Raw genomic sequence first — 19,923 nt, forward strand, 5'->3', positions numbered from 1 at the left:
TTCATCTGAGTTTTTCGAATTAAATTTGTTCTAAGAGAGAATTTTACATGTGTCAAACTCTGTCTAAATGCATCTGTGTGCTGCACTTTGATAGGCTTTGCTATACTTTGATGGGATATCTTGTTAGATAGTATTATCACGATTGGTGCTGTTAGTCTATCTGCGGATTTGATAGAGACTGAATGTTAATATTTGAAATGCTTCTTCAAAAAGTGCTTATTTTGCAATAGACATCTCAATTTTATTGGTCGAATGCCAAAACAAATAACAAGTAGGAAAAAAAACACTAACCACAAGAAGCACAACCTTTATAGATGATTATTTTGCGGCAGTATAAAAGAAAAGAAAGAAAAAAAGAAAGCTGACTGGACTGAGTTTTTTTATGCATTAAAATTTGTTTTATGAGCCTTATTTATGTAGATTTTTGGTCATTTTGAATTTCATAACATTTCTGAAAAATACGTACGTTTTTTATCTTTGTATCATATAACATTTTGTTATTTCATTCTTAGTTACAAATGGGGAAATCTGACTTACTATGAGGTGATCCACACCAGACTTAACTATACCCTCTGACTGAAAAAGTCATTTGGTATGACATGACTTTTACAATTGGTAAGTGGTAACAAATTTTGTAAATTGTTACTAATTGTAGTAATGAAGTACTTCTTGCCCAGAATAAAATAATCCTTTGGGTTTACTTCATTCAAACATGTATGGTACATTGGTTGCACATGATTAAAATGTGATAAAGCAATCTAATTTTCCGCCGTTTTCCTCAAAAATAAACAAATGACCTCTTACTTTAACACATTTTAGTCGTGCAGCTGAATATTCAAGTACTTTTTTTCAATGTGGGTGCATGTAATTAAACGTCCCAGTTAATCCTTCACCTGCGACAGCAAAAAGGGAGGAGAAATGCTGTGCAGGGCCACATATAAAAGTTGACCTCTTCTCTATTGCATGCACTGCTTCAGAGTGGAATTCAGCTTCAGGCAGAGAAATGGGGAAAGGGTTCTTTATCAGTAAAGGTGTTGGGGTAGTCTGCATTATTCTTGGAGCTGGGGCTGTGGCCACTATTATAGCTTTGAGTGTTGTTTATTCCCAGGAAAAGGCAAAAAATGATAATCATGTGTCCCCAACAAATGGAGCAACGACTCCAACCACATCCAAGCCGCCTACCACGACAACTACCCCCTCCAACAACCCTTGGGACAAGTATCGACTGCCCAAGAGCCTGGTACCAGAAATCTACAACATCACACTGTGGCCTCGGCTTACTCCAGATCCAAAGACTGGGCTCTATATTTTTACAGGTAACGTCTTTATTAATCAAACTTTCACAAAACTGCTCCTGTGCAACAGGTTGCATTTTTAGACTTGGCAAAATCTCATCATCTAAAAACTATTCGGTGCTGTGATTCTCATGATTAAATTTGGCCACAGAGAATATATAGTTGAGCGCAATTTTCAAAAAAGTGATATTTATTTGGGACAATAATATGTCTTTTATCAGGCCGTGAATGGTATTTAAAGTATTCAAAATAAGTTTCAATGTTTTTATTTTTGATAATTAGTTTGACCTAAATGTCCAAAATTGTTCATATTCTTTATATGCCCATATCTAAATTTCCAATTTTAGAGTTGATTAGAATTTTTGCGAGTACAGGTAGTCAAAAAGCACCATTCAGAAATGTGCTCAATATTTGTTTCCTCCTATAGTACGGGTAGGGAATTCTGGTTCCTCGAGAGCCATATCCTGCCTGTTTTAGATTTCTCTCTACTCCAACATACCTGATTCAATTGATCTTGATCGTTTCAGGCTTCTCCAGAGCTTGCTGATGAACTAATCGTTTGAATCAGGTGTGTTGAAGTAGAGAGAGAGAGATCTAAAGCAGGCAGGATACGGCTCTCGAGAAACCGGAGTTGCCTACCCCCGTCCTATAAGATAAGCTTCAAAATACCAAAATGATGAAAAGGGGAAACGTTTTTCTTTCATCCCTTTAAACACAACTTCCTCAAGTGATATGCCATATGATGGCATCAATCAATACAAACATGCTTCAATTCAAAATTTGCTCAGAGTATGAGTAATTGTCACCCTAAATATATATTGAAGATAAGATAAGATATCCTTTATTTGTCCCACACTGGGGAAATTTACAGTCTAGAGCAGCAAGATTGTGGGTAGAAAGAAGAAAAGAAAAACAAAGTGTTTGCATTCACAAAATAAATGTTACAGTTTCAATGTACACCGTTCAATTAAGTGCAATATAAATATAGATATAGATAAGGTGGCTGTGCTATTTACAATTGTTTTTCACATCATTTTATTTTTTATTCAGCAGCCTGACAGCAGTCAGGAGGAACGAACGGCGGTATCTCTCCTTGCAGCGCTGGTGTAACAATTAATTAAATTTAAGTAAAATTAATTCAAGTAAAAGTCATTAAATTTAAAAAGTAATTAATGAACCGTGAGAAATGGGTTATAACAGTGTGTGTGTACACACACTGACACAAATGTGTTTGTTTTGGACAATTCATGACGAGCACAGAATTCCAATAACAAAACACTACTCGAGTTCTCGGGGGGGGGGGGGGCGCGAGGAGAAATGCTGTGCAGGGCCACATATAAAAGTTGACCTCTTCTCTATTGCATGCACTGCTTCAGAGTGGAATTCAGCTTCAGGCAGAGAAATGGGGAAAGGGTTCTTTATCAGTAAAGGTGTTGGGGTAGTCTGCATTATTCTTGGAGCTGGGGCTGTGGCCACTATTATAGCTTTGAGTGTTGTTTATTCCCAGGAAAAGGCAAAAAATGAGAATCATGTGTCCCCAACAAATGGAGCAACGACTCCAACCACATCCAAGCCGCCTACCACGACAACTACCCCCTCCAACAACCCTTGGGACAAGTATCGACTGCCCCAGAGCCTGGTACCAGAAATCTACAACATCACACTGTGGCCTCGGCTTACTCCAGATCCAAAGACTGGGCTCTATATTTTTACAGGTAACGTCTTTATTAATCAAACTTTCACAAAACTGCTCCTGTGCAACAGGTTGCATTTTTAGACTTGGCAAAATCTCATCATCTAAAAACTATTCGGTGCTGTGATTCTCATGATTAAATTTGGCCACAGAGAATATATAGTTGAGCGCAATTTTCAAAAAAGTGATATTTATTTGGGACAATAATATGTCTTTTATCAGGCCGTGAATGGTATTTAAAGTATTCAAAATAAGTTTCAATGTTTTTATTTTTGATAATTAGTTTGACCTAAATGTCCAAAATTGTTCATATTCTTTATATGCCCATATCTAAATTTCCAATTTTAGAGTTGATTAGAATTTTTGCGAGTACAGGTAGTCAAAAAGTTTAGAGTTGATTAGAATTTTTGAGAGTACAGGTAGTCAAAAAGCACCATTCAGAAATGTGCTCAATATTTGTTTCCTCCTATAGTACGGGTAGGGAATTCTGGTTCCTCGAGAGCCATATCCTGCCTGTTTTAGATTTCTCTCTACTCCAACATACCTGATTCAATTGATCTTGATCGTTTCAGGCTTCTCCAGAGCTTGCTGATGAACTAATCGTTTGAATCAGGTGTGTTGAAGTAGAGAGAGAGAGATCTAAAGCAGGCAGGATACGGCTCTCGAGAAACCGGAGTTGCCTACCCCCGTCCTATAAGATAAGCTTCAAAATACCAAAATGATGAAAAGGGGAAACGTTTTTCTTTCATCCCTTTAAACACAACTTCCTCAAGTGATATGCCATATGATGGCATCAATCAATACAAACATGCTTCAATTCAAAATTTGCTCAGAGTATGAGTAATTGTCACCCTAAATATATATTGAAGATAAGATAAGATATCCTTTATTTGTCCCACACTGGGGAAATTTACAGTCTAGAGCAGCAAGATTGTGGGTAGAAAGAAGAAAAGAAAAACAAAGTGCATTCACAAAATAAATGTTACAGTTTCAATGTACACCGTTCAATTAAGTGCAATATAAATATAGATATAGATAAGGTGGCTGTGCTATTTACAATTGTTTTTCACATCATTTTATTTTTTATTCAGCAGCCTGACAGCAGTCGGTAGGAACGAGCGGCGGTATCTCTCCTTCTTGCAGCGCGGGTGTAACAGTCTCTGGCTGAAGGAGCTACCTAGTGCTGTCAGGGCTTGGAGGGGGTGGGAGGGACTGTCCATCATAGATTTTAGCTTAGCTAGCATTCACAGTAGATTTGAAATTTGTTGTGCCTATTCTTTGTTTATAAAAATGTGAATGTGTTGGAGTCACAAAAGCATTGGCTGCTTGAAGTACTGACAGTATTACTGCCATATTGCGACACATATAACTTCTGGATAATAGCTTCTGGTTTAGAAAAAGACACAATTTGACACATTATCCATCTGTCTGCCCGTCCATCCATCCATCCGTCCGTCCATCAATCCATCCATCCTTCTGTCCATCCATCCGTCCATCCATTCTCTCCCGCTTATCCAGGGTTGGGTTGCAGGGGAAGCTGCTTTAACAGGGAAGCCCAACCTTCCATCTCCTTTGCTACTTCTCCCAACTCTTCAGAGGGTATCCCAAGGTGTTCCCTGGACAGCCAGGAGACATGGCCTTGTCGTCCTCAGGGCCTCCTGCCAATGGGAAATACCCAGATCAAGTCGCCAGGGAGGTGTCCAAGAGGCATACTAACCAAATGCCCAGGCCACCTCATCTGATTCCTCTCAATGCAGCAGCTTCACTCTGAGACCAAGCTTCTCATCCTCTCATCTCTAACGGAGAGTCCGGACACCCTGAGGAGGAAACTCATTTTGACCGCTTGTATCCAGGATCTCGATCTTTCAAACACAACCCTCAGCTCGTGACAAGAAGTGAGGGTAGGAAAGTAGATCGACCGGTAAATTGAGAGCACCGCCTTCTGGCTCAACTCCATCTTCACCACGACAGAGTGATACAGAGTATGCATGAAGAGGGGACCCACGTTGCCTTTTCGGTTTTGCCCCACTCCATGCCTGGCTACAGAAGGTGGCCGCCCCTGTGACCCACGTCCAGGCAAGGGAAAACGTGATCCAATTATAATGCTCATCATAAGGCTCCTGTGAGCCGTGCTTTGTCTGGTCCCTCACCTTGGACCTGTTTGCGATGGATGACCCTGTCAGGTGCATAAACCCTCAGACAACTTAGCGCCTAGGATCATTGGTACACTTGTACCCCTTCACTAGGTAAGGTGACAGCTCAGGAAGGGTGACACATTTGTATGTTATTGCAGTTATTTAACATTGTTTTGTTGGATGTATCATGATCATTTAACCACCTTTTCATCATATTATGCTCAATGTAATTCTAGGTGTTTCCAGTGTAGAGTTTAAGTGTGCTGAGGAGACAAATCTGATTCTCATCCACTCCAATAAGCTGAACTACACCAACTATGAGAATAACCACATGGCAAAGCTCATTCCGCTGGATAGTGGATCCAAAGCTCCCTCAATAGTATCCTCCTGGCTCCAGAATGAAACTCAGTACCTAGTCTTAAAGCTGGACAGTAAGCTGATGAAGGACCACCGGTACAGGCTTCACACCACGTTCACTGGAGAACTGGCTGATGACCTTGGAGGCTTCTATAGAAGTGAATACAAGGGAGATGGAGGGAAAAAGTATGTGCACTTGTTTCTATTTATGTTCGTAAAATATAGTGAAAAAAAAAATGGCCCTTTGTGAAGCATTCACGTGTGTAAGATAACAATATGCTGATCTGTTTTCTTATCTATATGACTCTTTATTGTTCTTGGCTCGTTTGATCTTGTAAAACAATCCCTCAACTGTCAAGCAGCATGTGAGCATGAAATGTGGACAAAGTCTCCTCATTAGTTCTTCTCAACCCAATGTGCTGGGAATAAATAACCCGGCTCAGTCCCTTTTGAACTTAGGGATGGGCTCGCTATTTCACCCAGTTTGGTTTACTTTTAACCCAGCAGTTTTAAGAGTGTTGCAGGAGTTTTCCAGAATATTGTATTTCATGCTGTGATTGTTTTTGTTATTTTTCAGGATTGTGGCAACAACTCAGATGCAGCCAACAGATGCAAGGAAAGCCTTCCCTTGTTTCGATGAGCCGGCTATGAAAGCAGTTTTCCACATCACTCTGATTCATGACCACGGAACTGTGGCACTCTCGAATGGCGAAGAAAAAGGTTAAGACACACGGCAGTGATCATTCATCAAGATTATTGTTACATTTTGATTTATTTGTTATTTTTAAGCTCTTATTTTTTAAATAATCCATCATATTGTTTTCTGCAGAAACACGCATTGTTTCCATCGGTGATCAGACTCTACTGCAGACAGATTTTGAACCAACTGAGAAAATGTCCACCTATCTTTTGGCGTTTATTGTCAGTGACTTTGGCTATATCAACAACACGATTGATAACGTCATGGTAATGTATTTAATTCAGCAGTACCAACAATTGTTTTGCTCTTCACATGTTTAATGTTGATCTTACTAAAGTATAATGTTCTAAATGATTTTTTGCTAGTATGTAACAACAGCGAGTGTTCATCATGAACAAAATACAAATCCAATTCCAATGAAGTTGGGATGTGATGTTAAACATAAAAAAACCGAATACAATGATTTACAAATCACGTTTAATTGAATACACAACAAAGACATGATAGTTAATGTTCCAACTGATGAACTTGAATGTGTTTAGAAAATAATCAGGAACTTAGAATTTTATGGCTGCAAGACATTCCAAAAAAGTTGGGATAGGTGGTAAAAAAGATAGAGAACCAACATTGAGTGCCCGTGACCTTTGATCCCTCAGGCAGCACTACATCAAAAGCAAGCATGTCAAGCAGTGGCCCCCAACCTTTTTTATGTCACGGACCAGTTGAGACAAGTACTGTATTTTCTGCACTATAAGGCGCACCTTCAATGAATGGCCTATTTTAAAACGGTTTTCATATATAGGGCGCACTGCATTATAAGGTGCACAGAATAAAAGCTACAATGGTGGCTGCGGTTGCATTATGCACCCACTAGATGGAGCTATACTAAAGGGAATACAATACAATACAATACAATACAGCTTTATTTATATGAAGCCTTCACAACCGCTGCAGCTGTATTAATGAGAACTGGTCACAAACACAGATGTGAAACATATAAATACAAATGGCATAACAAAACATTAAATGAAAGACAAAAGTGATGAAGACAATTCATTCAACAAAAAGGCGCACAAACCACAAAGGGCGAAATGTCCTTAGAAGTCTTGCTTGTCTCCTTCCTTTGTTTAGTCAGTAGTTAACTATGCTTGTGGTATTATCTTCGTTTCATAATGGCTGCGCAGAGCTCACAAAGTGGTTGTCTGTTTGAGTGTCTGTTGGTGAATGCACATGTCAATTAGTGTCAGGCTTTTATGTTTTTACGTTACAATTGGTTCCTGCTAATGATCACCACTAGATGCCATAGGAACACTAACAGGGAAACAACTCAATGGAGAATAGAAAGAGAGTTACAGTCTCTTCATATTAGGCATCAGATTATAGGGCGCTTTTGAGAAAATGCTCTTAGATGCGCCTTATAGTGTGGAAAATACGGTACATGCTGTTTGCGGACCGGCAACCATTGTTTTTCATCGCTTTTAAATTGCCAATTTTAAAGTAATGACACTGACAACAAAGATTGAAGAATATTACAATAAGAATTAGAGAGTAATTAAACAATTTATGAACAGATTTTTTCATTAATTTCAAACAGCGTTCTTCTATTGTGCAACAAATGTAGAACAAAATAAAATAACACAGTGAACTACGAAGAAGTGGACCAATCAGGAATAAAATTACGCCTTCTAATGTAAACATAATAATTTTTCAGTTATGTTCCTACATATGGCATTAGCATCATTGCTACTTGCAAATGTAACTGATCAAAAGATGACACGTCGGATTGCTCTTTACATCCGGTGGCTGTCGCCGATTTATTAGTGACTAAACTGTAAAGAATTACGTGGGCAGGCTGTGCAAACTCTGCTTGCTTTTTCATGCTTTACACTTGATCGCATCGGTGCTACTTGTCCAAATGATTCAACAGGTTTCTTGTATTTGTCTTGTTTTTTTGACGACATACCATGCACAACCGCTTCGTCCTCCTTAAAAGAAATGTATGGTCAGTATTGACTGTCATCCATCTTTTGGAATACAAACTTCCAAAGAAAACACAAAACTCCTGCACAGAGCAGATGGAAAATGAGTGATAATGGCGTCTCATGTGACATGCACACTTCCACTGCTAAAATTGTAGTTGAATTTTGAATTGCACAATCACCAGGGTTCCACTAAAAAAAAAAAAAAAAAAAAAGGCAGGCTGTTTTTAGTAATTCCTGCTAGGAGTATTGAGGCTAGCACAGGGCTGGCCGCGGTTTCTGAGCCGCATGTAACTTGGTCTGGTTTCACGCGGTTCTTACAGCCCTTATCACTTTCCACACTAAACTTAGCTGGGTTAGCTGCTAGCATGACAGAGATATACCAACGCAAAAAAATGTTGACTAAAGTCTTACACAAATATATCATCAAGCTTTGAGTGTTAGCATCGAAAGACAATTGTAGACTTCAATGAGATCCATTTTATTTGTGCGTTAGCTTCTGTTCTATGTTTTGTGGATGTAGATCCGGATCTTTGCCCGCAAATCTGCTATTGAGGCTGGCCAAGGAGTGTATGCTCTTAGCATAACTGGACCAATCCTGAAGTTTTTTGAGAAGTATTACAATTCCACGTACCCACTACCTAAATCAGGTATGTCAAATGCACTGCTTCTGCTTTAAAGTGAAGAGAGTTAATAACCTGTAAATGCATTTTCTTCTTGGGGCTGATGATGTTATTATGTTATTACTTTATATTTATACAGAGCTAAGGTCGATTGGTGACAGCTTAAACAAATTTGTAATCAGAATGATCTTCAAAACAAAGGAAACCATTAACTGAACAAGAAGTCATCGTTTCTGTGATTTCACCAACTTGGCCAGTGGTTTCTTTTGCAAACGTCAACATTTGCTGTATTCTGCCTTCATACAGATCAGATAGCCCTGCCCGACTTTAATGCTGGAGCCATGGAGAACTGGGGACTGATCACCTACAGGGAGACAGCGCTCCTCTACGATGAAGCCTTCTCCTCCAACGGCAACAAGGAGAGGATTGCTACCATTATCAGTCATGAATTGGCTCATATGGTTGGTTTATATAATGGTTAACATCACACTCTTTTTCAGAAAGGCCTAAAAGTGCACATTTTAAACCAGCGCGGTGGATACAAATATATGACCAGTTGGCCAATTCAAAATAAAAGAACAACAATCTGTAATGATGAGAAAATTGAATGTACAGTCCACCCCTTGTATGCTACATTCGCATAAGGATAGAGATGCACTCCCAGCAGATAGGGATTCAGTTTCTTGGCGGGTACTTTACATGAACCGGATCCAAAGGAGTACACCCCCTGTTACCAAACCAAGTCAAGACAACTCCAGTTCAGACAGTTTTTTTTTTTTCAACAAGGATTGAGATCTGGCCAGGAACTTGGAATATTTTTCTTTAAAATGTCTTCAAATTATTTTGTTGTATGTTCAGGATAATTATTCATCTGCACTGTGTGCATCATTCTTTTTTTTATCTTTAGTGGTTTGGGAATCTGGTCACCCTGAGATGGTGGAATGACTTGTGGCTGAATGAAGGATTTGCCTCGTATGTTGAGTACCTTGGAGCACATGAAGCTGAACCTGAGTGGAATGTGGTGAGCTTTGCTTTCCAACTCACAGCCTCCAGAATGACTCTCACGTTAGATGATGATGATTTTGATCAAGCACTGTGGCAGTTGGTTACAAGTAGTAATATTTCTTTTAACAGAAAGATCTTATTGTGCTGAATGATGTGCACCGGGTGTTTGCCATTGACGCTTTGGCCTCCTCTCACCCTTTGTCGTCGAAAGAAGAAGATATCCAGAAACCAGCACAAATCAGTGAGCTGTTTGATGCTATTTCATACAGCAAGGTAACATCCTCCATCGGGTCTTTCACACCAGCCGTACCTCTGAACTTTTTACATCTCTCAAACTGGAACAAAATAGCACGTTTCTATGAAGTAATCGTCAGATTAGCAATTTGACCTTGACACTTTTCCTTCATCTTAAGGGAGCATCTGTCCTGAGGATGTTGTCAGATTTTCTCTCTGAAGGTGTCTTCACAATGGGCCTCAGGGTAAGGATTGTTTACACCGATATGAAGAATACTCCTGAAATGCTCGAAAATATTTTAACTCTGACAGTTTGCATACTCATGACCTGGAAAAATGCTGTATAATAACACTTGGGCTACCACAAATGATTCTTTCTTTTGCTCGTCGACTACTCACCGATAATAGTCGCGTTCTGAAAGATTAGGAGGAATGTATTTTTGGGCACTGTAACGTAGTATATTATTATGTGTGTTTTATGTTTATGTCGTTGTGGCAAACAGATCATGTTCTTGTCATGTTTTACAAGGTGGTAGTTGTCGGGAGGACCCCAAAAATCAGGCAAGAGGGAGGGAGGAGCAGGGTGGATTGACCAAAATGTATTTTCCAAAAAAAATGCAAACAGGAATACACAGGTGAAACAAACTCCAAAAACTCACTCAAGCAAAGACCAGCAAAATCAAAGTAGCAAAAAAACCCAAGACAGAAAAAGAAAACATGACATGTGCACACAGCAACAAACAAACAGCAACAATGACCCGGCAGTGAGGCTGGGAGTCCTTTTAAACAAACAAACTAATGACACAATGACCAACAGGTGTGCAGCTGCAGGCGGAGCCCTACAGTGCCACCTGTTGGTCCCAAACAGAATCATGACAGTTTTGTTACTTTGAATGCTGCTGTTCGAGAGTGTGGGAACGAGAGCGAGAGCCAGAGAGAGCGAGGAGGCGTGTGTGCACTCTCTTTAGGTTGTTAATAAACAGAAAGCAAAACAAATTTAAAAAAAAACTATCTCGACTACTAAATTAATTGTTGATGTTGTCGTGACTAGCTGACAAATTTTGGCAATTAATTAAACTATTTGAAAGTCTCTGTTAAATAGGAAACAATGTGTATATATATATATAATATGCAGAGGTGCAGGATTCGATTCTGTGTGGGATTTCTCCGGTACTCCGGTTTCCTCCCACATTCCAGTAACATGCATGGCAGGCTGATTGAACACTCTAAATTGTCCCTAGGTGTGAGTGTGAGCGCGGATGGTTGTTTGTCTTTGTGTGCCCTGCGATTGGCTGGTGACCAGTTTAGGGTGTCCCCCGCATACTGCCCGAAGACATGCTGGGATAGGTTCCAGCATGCCCACAACTATCGTGAGGCTAAAGCGGTTCAGATAATGGATGGATCGATGGATGGATAATATACTGTAATATAACATAATATAATTGATTATTTGAAACCTGTTAAAAGTTAAAAAGGGTGAATCTGCACTTTTCCAAAAATAAAAATTCAAACTGGGGCGGTGTTTTTTTGGATATCAAATTAGATTCACAAGATGAGGTCAAAGATGGCAGATTTTTTTTTTCACAGAGTGTACGGATCGTGTGTAAGATGCTAACTTATATTGTGGGGTGTTAGTAAAACCTCACTCCTCAGAGCCTTTAAAAGACGGCGTTGGCCACTCAGTTAGCGGCCTGAGCTTTTAGTTCAGCAGTCCGCGTTCTCCACTTACAGCCGGTTACACTGAGGTGGCACAGTGTTGCAGCCTGAGTAGGGGTGGCTTGGACGGCGCAGTATTGCCAACGTTCTACTATGAATTACTGTTAAGTCATCATAACCTTTTCATATATGATCAAGAGTGATTTTTGGGAAATGTTTAAACTTGCTCTTTTAAAAAGTAGGTTTCTGAACTTAGCCAACATGTCACTCCACACAACTATATAAAGGGAAGCAATGCTAAGCTTGTCAGGGAAAAAAAAACATAAACAGGATTTATCCACTTTTACCCCTTTTTTTTTGTAGACGTACCTGGCTGAATTTGCATATGGAAATGCGGTTTATACAGACCTGTGGAAACATCTGCAAATGGCAAGTATTTTTTATGTATCAAATATATGAAAAAAAAAAAAAATACCCTGGAACTTCAAATCATGGCTACCTCTCAACTAGACGCTATGTCCAAGTTAACGACTGTGTGTGTTGTCTACATTAAGACTCTCACCATACAAACGCCTCCTTTTTTCTCCTTGAGCAAAGCCAGCTGTGTAATAACCTTTACTACAACCACATTCCGTCTAATTTCTTGGCTTGGTTCATGTTGGGACAGTTGTTTTGCTGAGTTCATGCACCATGGGTGTGTTTCCTAATCTTTACTCAGCCAAGGCATGTATTTTACATTCTAAATATCTCATGGTACACCCCCCCCCCAAAAAAAAAAAAAACAGTCTCAAAAGGTATATACAATATATTTATACCGCATATTGATTGTTCCGCAGATTAATTTTACCTTCTGCCATGTAGCGGAAGAATATTTGCAGCACAGTAACTTGTGAATCAATAAAACAAAGAAGAAACGAATTTCTGTCTCTGCAGGCTGTTGACAATGTTGGCTCCGGCGATCTTCCTGGAACTGTCCATAATATCATGAACACATGGGTGCTGCAGATGGGCTTCCCCGTGGTTACAATCAATGCAACGACTGGAGTTATAAGCCAGAAACATTTCCTCCTGGATCCGGACTCCGAAGTTACTGCTCCATCCCCTTTTAAGTATGAACTGTGATCAATTATAATTATTTTCCGAATTTCTCCATCCAAATGCAAGCATATCACGCAAGTCATTCTTTTTTTTCATCCAAGTGAATCACGATGATTTGATCTTGATCAACAAATAATAGTTATGTGTAAATTGTGCAGTCAAAATTGACCAAATAACACAACTATATTTCAGAAATCAAAATCACTTAAGAGCTATTCCCCATTGGTGTAATTAACTAAAAAGAAAGACAGAAAAGATTTTGGCAGGTAGGTTCAACAAAATTGTTAATTAATTTAGTTAATTAATTTAATCTTTTGCAGTTATGAATGGATTATACCCATCAATTGGATGAAGACTGGAGACATCCAAATTCGACGATGGCTATCGGGCAAAACAGGTAATTTGTATGAGCATTTTAAAACATAAGGTATGTTCATTCGGGCTCATGCCAGCATTAGGCTTGTAAATACAAAACCAAAGTAAGGTCATCGTGTTGTCATTTTCCACATAATTTCCCCTGCATTTAATTTCAACAGCAAAGTAATAAATAAAAAAAAAGAAAAAGTGACCTCCGCGGATATGTGTGTGAATGTCATTGTATTTCATTCATAAATATGACTAAAGTGTGTGTCTACCCCTCTGAATTATTGTAGAAATCAATTCAGTGAATTAGCCTCTTTATTATATTTTTAAAATCACCCTTTCCTGGCTGTCTCACATGGACGTGAACGATTGGGATGGAATCACAGCGGTAACTTTTGATCACCATGGACAAATTTACATTAGTGATGGGCAGTCCGTCAGTACCGACGGAAGGTTCATCAGTCCGTCATCGATGGACTCCTGTTTCCTTGGCGGAGTGATGCCTGATGTAAATTTTGAAACGAATCAAAAGTGATTTTCGCCTGTCACCTGAACCGTTATGAACCCAGAGTAAATCATAGTAGAGGTATTTTGCAATGTTTGATGACTGGCGGCCCTGTGGTCAACTGGTTCGCGCGTCGGCCTCATAGTGCAGAGGTGCAGGGTTCGATTCCGGCTCTGGCCTTCCTGTGTGGAGTTTGCATGTTCTTCCCGTGCCTGCGTGGGTTTTCTCCTGGTATTTGGGTTTCTTCCCACGTTTCCAAAAACATGCGTGGCAGGTTGATGGAACCCTCAAAATTGTCCGTAGGTGTGAGTGAGGGCGTGCATGGTTGTTCGTCTATGTGTGCCCTGCGATTAGCTGGCTCCAGTTCAGGGTGTCCCCCGTCTACTGCCCGAAGACAGCTGGGATAAGCTCCAGCACGCCCTTGTGAGGATAAGTGGATGAGAAAATGGATGGATGGATGGATGGATGATGAATAACTGTCGTCTGATTACTTGACTGGTCAAAGTAACACGTTAAATTAGTTGTTACTGGAAATTGTGCATGATATTTAGAGGGCATTACTATCAAAATACTAGCATATGCTGTACCTGCATGAGATCCACAAATAGTAACATCTCAAATGTGTTCAGATGGAGCCGGGAAATGTATCGTTACCTTCAGTATCAAGTTACGGTCTTTCTACAGCCCCACTGCCAATCCCTCGATCAACCTTGCACATTTACTGTCGTGACGAACCCATGTTGCATTTTCCCTCTCTAGATACAGTCGAGTCCATGAAGTTAACGGGGTCCGACTGGCTCCTGGCCAACCTCAATGTGGTGGGTTACTACAGAGTTAACTATGACCAAGGTAACTGGGACAGGCTGCTGGAGGTTCTGAGCACCGCTCATGCCGTAAGACATTTTGTGACATCATCACACTTTCTCTCCGCCTTTTGACTGGTTTCAGTCAAGTGATAAGACTTTTGTTATGTTTTCTCAAGACCATACCAGTGATCAACAGAGCTCAGTTAGTGGATGACGCCTTCAACTTGGCAAGGTACACATCATTCGTAAACATTGACATCATCTGCTCGTAAATTCAATATTGATACAACAATGACTGATCATGAAATGATGATGATTAAACAAATAGGCCATTTGAGTTAGTGCTAGTAATAATTGAGATGTTGGGGTGAAAGCCACTTATTGTGTATAAAGTGGGAAACTCTGGCCCGAATTCACCGAAAGATTGCCACGCGGGGGTTTTGCGTGCTGCTAACTGGTAAAAACTGAGCAAAAGGCTGCACGAACTGCTATGCCAAGCAGAGTGTGTCTCGGTGCGCATGCGGTATTTGCAAGAATTTAAATGAGGTCATATGCATATATTTGGTGGAGAAACTGCCCACCTCCATGCTAATGAGACTCATTGACAAGCAACGTCGAATTCACGAACATCAGCATTAATAGCCGCAGATAGTTTGAGTGAAGCGATAGAAAGCTGGTGTAAAATAGGTGCTCCCCTTGAGGAAGGAAGAACGGAGCAGGCGTCTTTTGGCCAGGCAGAGCCACTGCCCCCTACATGCAAATAACGCACTGTGCAGGGGGCCCCATTCTGTGCAAGGGGACACATCATTGTGACCTGCGACATCGCTCAGACATGTATATGACATGTCATCCTGAACAATGTACGCCCCCTCCTGTCAACAAAATAATGGCCCCATAATTAACCCTTTCATGCACCCAGTAAACTGACAACATGATAAGCTGTCCACTGTAGTAACCGCTGTCCCTCAAAGAGTTAAAGCTTGTGTGGGGCAACAATTTCATCAAGAGCAGCTCCTCCTCGATCTGATCATTTTGGCTTTCTCTTGTCTGCCTTGTGTGGCAAACAGGGTGAAACCAGGTGCAAAGTGCACTCAGCTGCCAAACTTTGTGGGCAGTTTAATTTCAGCACAATATTTTTCATGAATAAGAAACTGCGGGTACAAATAAAGTGCAATTAAAGGTGCCATCAGCGGCTGCAGGTCATTTCTTGTGGATTCAGGCCTCACTCTTTAAGACTACGAACTAACTAACTAACTACTGCACATTTATACATGCATGCATACTGTACATTCATACAGAACACACATACATGGATTTTCACCAAAGATCATGACAATGCAATCCGTGTTGACACAAAGATTAACCTCCTGTGTTACGCAGCTAATGATTTACTAGTAAAGTAGACAGTTCATACCATTCGATGGATAAAACAGTTTCACAACCACAGAGCAGCTCCTCATGTACACAACTGATCCGATCATGTATTAAATATAATCCATGTAAAAAACAAAACAAAAAAACTGTATCATGTTGTACTCATCTTCACAACTTGTTTCACCCCAAAAGGGCAAAGCTCATCCCCACGGTTCTGGCTCTTAAGACCACCAAGTATCTGGGTAAAGAAACGGAATATATGCCCTGGGAGTCAGCCCTGAACAACCTGGACTTCTTCTACCTCATGTTTGATCGTAGCGAGGTGTACGGTCCCATGCAGGTGGGGGTTCTTCCTTTCAGCAAAAAAAAAAACAAAAAAAAAAACAAGAAATGCACTACATTGATTCAAATTCGGAAGGGACACCTCTTAATCACTCAATCAGTGATGAGTTGCCTCTGAATAAACATGTTGGAAGTGAGATTTATGGAGAAAGTTTGGTGAAGGCCTCAAGGCAGGGCCCAAGAAGGCATGGATGGCGCTTGATGATGAAGGCCTAGACTGGCCCACACACAGACACACGCAACTTCTGGATGAAACAGAGCAAATATTGTGATACGGCACCAGTGATCGCTGATTCCACCTACAGTGGTACCTCTACTTCGGAACCTCTTTTCATACGAAATTTTCAAGTTACGAAACCTCTCAACAGGAAAATATGGCTTCGTTATGAAAAAAATGTCACGAAAAAGCTAAAAAGACAGCATGGCCGAAAACTCGCAGCTCCGAGTTTCCTGAACGCAACATACTTGTAGCTGCTCTGCCATTGGCTATTATTGTACATCTTCCTGGCATCCCATTGGCCAGCATTGGCCGTGTGCATGCATATAGATCAGTGGTTCTTAACCTTGTTAGAGGTACCGAACCCAACTAGTTCATATGCACATTCACCGAACACTTCATTCGTGAAAAATAAAAATGTTTTTTTTTTTTTTAACAAATTCAAGACATAAGAAATGCATTTTTTAAAAAAAGAAAAAAAGTAAATACAATTTCAGACATAAGTATATGTTTTTTTAATTTTGCACAAAGTGAACCAGCCAGTGATGGCCAAGCGGGCATGTCGTAACTAATTGAGATGTTGAGCCGGGTGTGCCTTAGCCTCCATGGCAGAGGCTCTGTCGAACCCCTGAGACGGATTCACGGAACCCCTCGGGTTCCATTGAGCCCAGGTTAAGAACCACTGGTAAAGATAGATAGATAGATATGTGTTTAGGCAGCGTCCTCGTCATTCGCCCTTCGGCCCTGAGGTGTTCCAATAGTTTTACGTAACTGTGAACCACCCATAAAAAGTGTCCACCAGTCAGGCGATCGCTCGCTGATGTTTGCCTTGGACATTTTTGAAGGATTGTTAAAAGCCGACTAAAGCAAACGTCCTTGGATCGGTACTTTACAAAACGCCAGGCAAAAACCACTTCTTCGAGAACATGGACTAAAGAGGGCAACAAAACCCCGATGAGGACGCAGTTAAAAGTAAAATGACCAACATTTTTATTCTTTATTCTTTGTTTTTTACGTTATGCACAACTCTCATTTGTTGCGCAATAATTAAATACTAATCGTAACATGTATTTGTTTCATAATTTGATGCATTTTTATGCTTTAGGAAACATTGATAACAATGATTTTTTTTTTGGAGGGGGGGGGGGCTTGGAAAACGCGTCGCTACTGACAAAATTTTCTCCTCAAGAAATTTCTTCCAGAACCAATTAATTTCGCAAGTGCCACTGTAGTGTAATGTTCTCCTTCAGAACAACTGATTCAAGCACCTTCTTGTTTGTTTTAGGATTATTTGAGGAAGCAGGTCATCCCACTCTTCAACCATTATAAGAACATTACTGACAACTGGGCCAAAGTACCAAAAGGACACATGGACCAGTGAGTAAAATTTAAAGCAAACATTTGTTTGTGCCCCTGGGGCCCAATGATTGAATATGTCACACTGTGTATTTGGCGAGACTCATGAATCTCGAAGTAAATCGGCACCTTTATTCTTTAAAACTAAAGGAAGGTATTGCCGGCCACGCCAGTGCACATGTTCATCAAACTTCCTGTTTTCAATCGCAGCGACTGTTGTTATCCATACACATGTGCCCAGCATGCATGACTGATCTTTTGACCAAGGCAGATGTTGTGCCTCCAACACAGCCCGTGTTGATAACTTTGGTTTGGCATTCAGGTACAATCAGGTGAATGCCATCAGTCTGGCTTGCAGGACAGGCCATCAGGAATGCCAAACTCTGACTCAGGCCTGGTTCAAGCAATGGATGGACGAGAAAATAAACCCGTAAGTGAACAGTAAAATATGTCCATTTTGTATCTTCATTGTGGTCTGTTTCTGAATGACTCAAACGCCATCCGTTTCCAGAATACACCCCAACCTCCGTTCCACTGCATATTGCAATGCCATTGCAGCAGGGGGCGCTAAAGAGTGGGAGTTTGCTTGGTCTGAATTTCAAAACGCCACCATTGCTAGTGAAGCGGAAAAACTCCGCGCTGCATTGGCCTGCACAAAGCAGCCTTGGCTGCTCAATAGGTACGATCAGCCGAAATCGCTCAGTCGTTGTGCGTTCTAGCATACGTTTGCTTAAATGACAAAAATGAATTCGGTGGGGGTTTTCTCAGGTACCTGGAATACACACTGGATTCCAAGTTGATCCGAAAGCAGGATGCCACCTCCACCATTGTCTACATTGCCAACAATGTGATCGGTCAGTCCCTGGCTTGGGACTTCATCAGGGCACATTGGTCATACATTTTCACCCAGTGAGTATAATGTAATCCTTTTTCATTCCTCCTTATGACAAATGAAGCCTACCCATCATCATCATCATCAGTGTGACAGTTTAAGAGTGCTGAAAATGACTTTACACCCAAAGAGTAAAAGATTGTCATAATTGCAGTTCCTTCAGTATATGGTAGGTCAGGAAACTTATTTCCATAACTTTTGACCAAAACAGCCGAAAGTAATGAAATGTTCTCACAAACTCCCGACTCATGTGACATAACAAAACTGAATGGCAGTTTTACAGACACAAGGTCATTGTGAGAGTTGTAATTCAAACTCTGTTGTGCTGACTGTTGCTCTCAAGCCAAATGTGGGAGGTTCAAGTTAACAATCAATCCAGTGCTTAAAACACAACAAGCTGAAAATACAATGTGAACTTTTGAACTCTTGCTTAAAGGGTTCAGTTTGTATTCACAACCTGACACAGGTCCTGTGTAAAAAGGGCCTTGAACATAGTTGGACTAATTGATTTTGAAAAACGACTTACTTTATCAATGTCTTTAGTTTATATTGTATGTCATGAATTTATTTGCTGTTTGGTTTCAATGTCTCATAGGCACATGAGGTGTACAGGGTCCACAATTTTTGATCAGTCCTACTGGGATAGGGGTGGGGGGTGTCACATAGGACCACGGACTTCCGAACTATATTTGTGACAAAAATGCTATTTTTACATAAAGACAAAATGTTGTGCATACGTACAAACTATGTGCTCTTCATACAGTTCATTTTTGATACTACGTTTTCCAATACATGTATAAAGGACCAACTATCCCAAACCAGCAACAAACAAAATAACTGCATCCTATGTTTTTTTTTTGTTACCAGTGCAAAGCGCGCTCTCGCCTAAAAATGACCATTCAAGGACTGCATAAAACCGCTGCGAAAGACACCAACATTGAGTGCAAGAACTTGTTTTCACAAAAATACGCATACTAAAATCCAGTATTTCCAATTATTGACAAATTATGTTTTTCCTGAAGGTCATTCCAAATCCGCAAACAAATTAGTACGCTTATTCACGTAATTAAGGGCAGTGTAAGACACAGGGTAGGCAAACTAAGACAAGTCTGCCATCTAGTTTTAATTGGTTTTATAACCACTTAAAATGACTGTCGACTCCTGCATATTCGCAGTTCAGTACCTGCAGATTTTATCAATTCTTTTCTTTTTTTCCCCAATATATTCCATGTTTTGTATCTATCTAGCTATCTATATACCTGTATATATATAAATATATATATATATATATAT

General features: G+C 40.3%; 1 protein-coding gene across 2 annotated transcripts in view; it reads left to right on the top strand.

The window, feature by feature from the left end:
• Nucleotides 1–951: 951 nt before the first annotated feature.
• LOC109520763 (aminopeptidase N-like) overlaps nucleotides 952–19,923 on the top strand; it is a 21,009-nt gene continuing 2,037 nt past the window's right edge. The window contains exons 1-19 of one of the 2 annotated variants that reach the window (XM_019878233.1): nucleotides 952–1,316; nucleotides 5,360–5,666; nucleotides 6,058–6,200; nucleotides 6,310–6,446; nucleotides 8,683–8,809; nucleotides 9,089–9,243; nucleotides 9,690–9,803; nucleotides 9,917–10,060; nucleotides 10,201–10,266; nucleotides 12,041–12,106; nucleotides 12,611–12,786; nucleotides 13,096–13,172; nucleotides 14,403–14,536; nucleotides 14,626–14,681; nucleotides 16,016–16,163; nucleotides 17,668–17,759; nucleotides 18,061–18,168; nucleotides 18,250–18,417; nucleotides 18,507–18,647. In XM_019878233.1, coding sequence (XP_019733792.1) covers nucleotides 1,004–1,316; nucleotides 5,360–5,666; nucleotides 6,058–6,200; nucleotides 6,310–6,446; nucleotides 8,683–8,809; nucleotides 9,089–9,243; nucleotides 9,690–9,803; nucleotides 9,917–10,060; nucleotides 10,201–10,266; nucleotides 12,041–12,106; nucleotides 12,611–12,786; nucleotides 13,096–13,172; nucleotides 14,403–14,536; nucleotides 14,626–14,681; nucleotides 16,016–16,163; nucleotides 17,668–17,759; nucleotides 18,061–18,168; nucleotides 18,250–18,417; nucleotides 18,507–18,647 — 2,672 coding nt within the window. In that variant the 5' untranslated portion in view covers nucleotides 952–1,003. Of the gene's footprint in view, nucleotides 1,317–2,652; nucleotides 3,011–5,359; nucleotides 5,667–6,057; nucleotides 6,201–6,309; nucleotides 6,447–8,682; nucleotides 8,810–9,088; nucleotides 9,244–9,689; nucleotides 9,804–9,916; nucleotides 10,061–10,200; nucleotides 10,267–12,040; nucleotides 12,107–12,610; nucleotides 12,787–13,095; nucleotides 13,173–14,402; nucleotides 14,537–14,625; nucleotides 14,682–16,015; nucleotides 16,164–17,667; nucleotides 17,760–18,060; nucleotides 18,169–18,249; nucleotides 18,418–18,506; nucleotides 18,648–19,923 lie in introns of those variants that run through there. The other variant, XM_019878232.1, reaches the window with a different exon arrangement.

This window comes from Hippocampus comes, unplaced genomic scaffold (genome assembly GCF_001891065.2).
Source record: "Hippocampus comes isolate QL1 unplaced genomic scaffold, H_comes_QL1_v1.1 scaffold37, whole genome shotgun sequence".
In the NCBI taxonomy this organism is placed as follows: Eukaryota; Metazoa; Chordata; class Actinopteri; order Syngnathiformes; family Syngnathidae; genus Hippocampus; species Hippocampus comes.